The sequence below is a fragment of the Aplysia californica genome, unplaced genomic scaffold (genome assembly GCF_000002075.1).
Source record: "Aplysia californica isolate F4 #8 unplaced genomic scaffold, AplCal3.0 scaffold00092, whole genome shotgun sequence".
NCBI classification, from domain to species: Eukaryota; Metazoa; Mollusca; class Gastropoda; order Aplysiida; family Aplysiidae; genus Aplysia; species Aplysia californica.
This window is the reverse complement of record NW_004797362.1, coordinates 557885-562794: the sequence shown is the minus strand read 5'-3', so window position 1 is coordinate 562794 and position 4910 is coordinate 557885. Positions and strand designations below refer to the sequence as shown.

The 4910-nt window shown below is 43.5% G+C and overlaps 1 protein-coding gene across 2 annotated transcripts in view; it reads right to left on the bottom strand.

The window, feature by feature from the left end:
• Positions 1-2033: 2033 nt before the first annotated feature.
• The window catches only part of LOC100533216 (pannexin 10), a gene marked incomplete at its 5' end in the record, with an annotated part of 4293 nt that continues 1416 nt past the window's right edge, over positions 2034-4910 (bottom strand). Inside the window, 1 exon segment of one of the 2 annotated variants that reach the window (XM_013080576.2) lies at positions 2034-3913. In XM_013080576.2, coding sequence (XP_012936030.1) covers positions 2503-3882 — 1380 coding nt within the window. In that variant the 3' untranslated portion in view covers positions 2034-2502. 2 annotated transcript variants of the gene reach the window in all.

Sequence of the window (4910 nt, the reverse complement as noted above, 5' to 3'; positions counted from 1 at the left end):
CACACACACACACACACACACAGAGAACACACACACACGCACACAACACACACACACACACACACATTCTTCTCTGACTCCTGCTTGCCTGTCAGGGCCAACCCTGGCTGAAAGTGATAATATGTACAACGTCTAAGCAGAAACAAAATGAAATACATGTACTTGATAAAAAGTCTTGCTTACTCTGGACTCGAACGCGGGTCTTCTACGTGAGACAGCGAAGTGCTTAGCGGTAGCGCTACACCACAGACACAGGTTGTTTGTTGTGTATAACATATTGCGTTATATGTGTGTATGAGTGTACATATTATTTGTGTGTGTGTGTGTGTGTGTGTGTGTGTGTGTGTGTGTGTGTGTGTGTGTGTGTGTGTGTGTGTGTGTGTGTGTGTGTGTATGCGTGTCTACGTGTGTTTAGTTACGTGTTTAAAACTCTTCGTATTATATATTGCAAAACCAAGTTATTATCGTTGATTTGCTTTTAAACACGTTGAGGATTCTATGATCATTGCTATTTCCCCCTTCCCCGTTCACCACAACAGGATAAAGCATGTCGAGAGATAATTAATAAGAAATCTAAAAAAGAAATTAGATGCCTCTCCCTCGTACGGTATTATTCTGATCCTTCTTTCACTGTACCATCTTTTTATTCAGATATATCAGTTGAAGAACTTGCAGTCAGATGATCTCCTGCATCCATTTCTTTCTTGTTTTTTTCTGTTGAGTCTCTTGATAAATAACGCCAATCATTTCCTATCTATGGGCAACTGAAATTGATAATAATACGAAAATATTATAATGGCAACATGACGTTGCTCTGCACCGCCCGCTCCGCTCTGCTTGCAATGTGGCCACCCAATTTAGCGCCTCAAACTCAAACAGCTCCGCTGTGCTGTGCCCGCTCTGCTCGCAGTGTGGCAAGAGCCTAAGGCTCGGGCCACACAACAAGCAGAGCGGGCACAGCAGTGAAAATTATTACAAAGACAAAGAGGCGACTGGCTGCGTGACCCGCCCCGAGTCGCGCAGCTAGTCGCCTCTTTGTCTTTGTAATAATTTTCACTGCTGCGCTCTGCTGTGCCCGCTCTGCTTGCAGTGTGGCCAGAGCCTTATGCAGTTGCGAGCGCCTTAAAACCTCTACTAAAACTAAAAACAAAAGTTGTTGGTGCGACAATACACTCTATATCAACTCTATAATGCCCCTTAATGGTGCTACTATATACTTTAAATGTAACTCTAATGAACCTTGTTGGTGCTACAATTCATACACTATTAATTAGCTTTATAATAACGTACCTAGCACATGCCACCATAAATCGTATCCCTAACGTCCATCGGTGCAACACTACCTCTGCCTGTGTCTATAATATTGCCCCTTGTTACTGCTACAATTCACTCCATTAGCTCTTGAATGCCCCTTAAATGGTAGATGCTGCAATACACTTTATTTAACTCTATGCTAACGCCCGTTGCTGGTACAGCAATAATATACTCTTATTAACTTTAAAAAATGCTCCTTTTTGATGCAACAATACTCTTTATTAACTCTATGTCGCCCCTGGTTTGCACTACACTCCTCTCTATTAAAATGACAGTTGATAGTGCTACAATACACTTTATTAACCTTATTACGCCCCTTTATTGATGCAACAGTACACTTTATCATCTCTGACGCCCCTTGTTGGTGCTACACTACAGCTCTAGTCTTCAGCCGTAGACATAAGGCATGAAGAACAAGGAGGCCCACTTTAACTCTGCTGAGTTTGTTGGACGCGCAAAATATTTTGTAGCAATCGGAAGTCAAAGAACATTTCTGCTGATACTTGCAGCTGTAACATAACTTCAAAATGAATCACTAACCTGTACACATGTAACATAGAAAACCCCCCAAACTTTTCAGTATGAAGCTGTTAGTTCAGAGTGTCTGAAAAGGACACTATAGAGTGTCTAAAAACAAAGAAACCCATTTAAAGTGTGATAGCTCGGTCATTTTTTTCAACAATTTTAACAGCACTTTGAACAAATAAAACTCAACCAATGGGACGTCAGATTTTTTAATATTATGAAGAAAAAGCAAACCACATGTTCTACACGAAGTTCATCAAATTTTGAGAGAGGCGGTTAATCTATTGTGATGCTGTTGAGAAAGCCTGGTTCCAGCAGGGAGGGGCTTACCCTACACATCAAGTGTGTCCCATGCATGGTTACAAGAACGCTTAAGGGAAAGCTTACAAATGAATTGTCACCTCATTCCCGCTATTTGAACCCCCTCTATTATTTCCTTAGAAGTTTTTGACAAGGTCTAGAGAAACAACACACAAACAGTTGAACGGAAAGCTGAAGCTCAGTATTAAACAGGACGTCTAAAGAATGCACACAGAAACATGCCACACGGTTTTATTCAAAATTCCCAACCCAAAGAAAGGTACAATAATCTTCACTTCGTCTAATGAAGACATGCTGTCACGCATCATACCCTTTCCTGTGACCTTGGTATGGCGGTGTTGCTTATTCTGTGAGCTTCCCCGTGCCACTACCTGACGAGGACTCTCCTTCCAGACTTTTTCCCAAAGCCTGTGTGACCAAAGGGCCGCCATTTTCCTTACTCATCAGAAGCAGGAAGGACAGGTCCATGGACAAAGTAGACCCACCGCTGGTCAATACGTCGCGACAGATGCCAAGACAAAGTCGAGATGACCACGAAAGAAGACTTAAGACGTTGACAACTAACAAGATGACCAGGAAGGCGAGCACGGCGGTCAGCAGAGCGTGGTATCCCAACAACAGGTCGCCCATTTGGGTACGTCCGGGTTCTGTTCCGTTTTCATTGGCTGCGCTAGGATCAACAGTGGCTTCAGGGGCAGTGTATGTGTCGTAATGGAACAGACATTGGACAGACCACGTTTGAATGTTGAGTTTGAACTGACGAATTTTGAACTGGCAAAGGAGAACTATATCATTCTCGTATTCGTACACAGCTTCAGAAGTGGTCTTGGGAGAAAAGGTCAAACCAGAGATCAAAGCGTTCTGCTTAGAAAATTCGTCGTTCTTCTCCTTCAGCTGGTTCACTTCCGGAAGAAGCACCGAGCCCAAAACTGTCAGTTCTCCGACAACGACAACACACAGCAGCAATTTGAAGAACAGATAGGACAAACCAAGACAACGAGACGACTTCGCTGCTCCTGAAACGGCACGACAGAGGTCAGAGTTCAATCTCTCACGACTGTCCGTATCTAGAGACAACCCCCCACGAGCCGTAACCAAAGTCTGATCAACGTCGATGGCTCCACATCCGGACATCAAGCACCATAGGACATGCGGCAGTTTCAGGAAAATTGCGAAGATGAACATTATTAAAGGCACAGTGACAGCCGTGAAAAAATACGTGTCCTTTCGCAGATATGTCCTTGTTTTATCATCTCCCCCTACACGTCGTGTTTCTGGCTTAGACGTACTTGACCCTTGCGATGTTTGTTCCTTCCGCTTCGGTTGGAAAGGAACAAGTTGTTGTGGTTCGTCAATGGGAGTATCGGGATCTTCCGGAACTCTGTACACCGACACGTTCTCCCCGTCACCTGGGTACACGGAATTCACAAAGGAGGCGCATACACCATTAGCATAGTCCACATGGGCACCTGTATACTGTGCTGGAACCCAACACGCTGCTTTATATGTTGGGGGTTCGGGTTGAAGCCTTTGATTCATCGCCTTCAAGACTTCACCAGCAGGAGACTGTGTAGATCTGGAGTTTTCCACCAGGGAACTGAAGGCCGGGCTGAAGGGAAGCAGCCAGGTGATGAGGGATAGGATTAGCAGTAAGACCACAGACCAGAGGTGGTTGTAGCGATCCACGGAGTCCTCCGACAGGGAGCGCCGGACCAGCTTCATGGCTGTGATGTCAAGGACGACTTAAGGACACCTGTTGAGTACAGCGAATACAGATGCATGTGTATACATACCTGTTTTGACGCCCAGTAATTCAATAATGATAATTGTGAATGCTGCTACTGTTATTGCTGTTTCAGTTGCTATTGCTTCTGCTGTTGTTGCTGTTGTCGTTTTTGCTGTTTGCTTTATATATATATATATGTCGTCGTTGTTGTTTGTCAACTATCTTGAATTATTGCTGTTATCTTTACTGCTGATGTTGGTGGTAGTATAACGAATGATACTGTTGTTGTTTCTTTTTGCTTGTGATATTGATTTGTTGTTACTATTTTTGTTGTTGCTGTTGTTAGCCTATAGTTTGAGGGGGATGTTATCGTGGACAACGGGGAAGCTGAGCGTGGCAGTGGCTGTGTAAAGGTTAGGGAGGTTACTACTGAAACAATACAGAGACAGCTAGAGTCACTCGGGAACTCACTGGCGTCTGTCTGTGATGTAGCGGTTAGAAGACGCTTCGCTGTGCAACGCTAGAGGCTTGAGTGAGTTCGATTCCTAAGAACGGAGACATATCTGTCAAGAACCTCGGCCTTTCTGTTGGAATACATCTCTCTCAAATCAGATTGGCCCTGACAGACACTTTCAGAAGCCCGCCTCCTAAATTATCTAAATTGTGTCGATAAGGGTGTTAAAGCATTCTCTCTCTTTCCCTCTCTATCTTCTTTTAGTTTTAGTTTTAGTAGAGGTTTTACGGCGCTCGCAACTGCATAAGGTCATATGAGCGCCAGAAGATTGGAGGTGTTACAAGAGAGTAACAAACATAAAAAAGAAGGGGAGATAAGGACGATAGATGTTTGATAGGAAAGAAGAAACAAACCACACCATAACACCCGCCAACCACCCACTTTCTTCTTTCTCTTTCTGACTCTCAAGTAATACAACAACAAGAACTGCAACAACAACAACAACAAAAATAATAGTATGATAATAATAACAACAATAACAATAGCGATAACAAATAATAATAATGATAA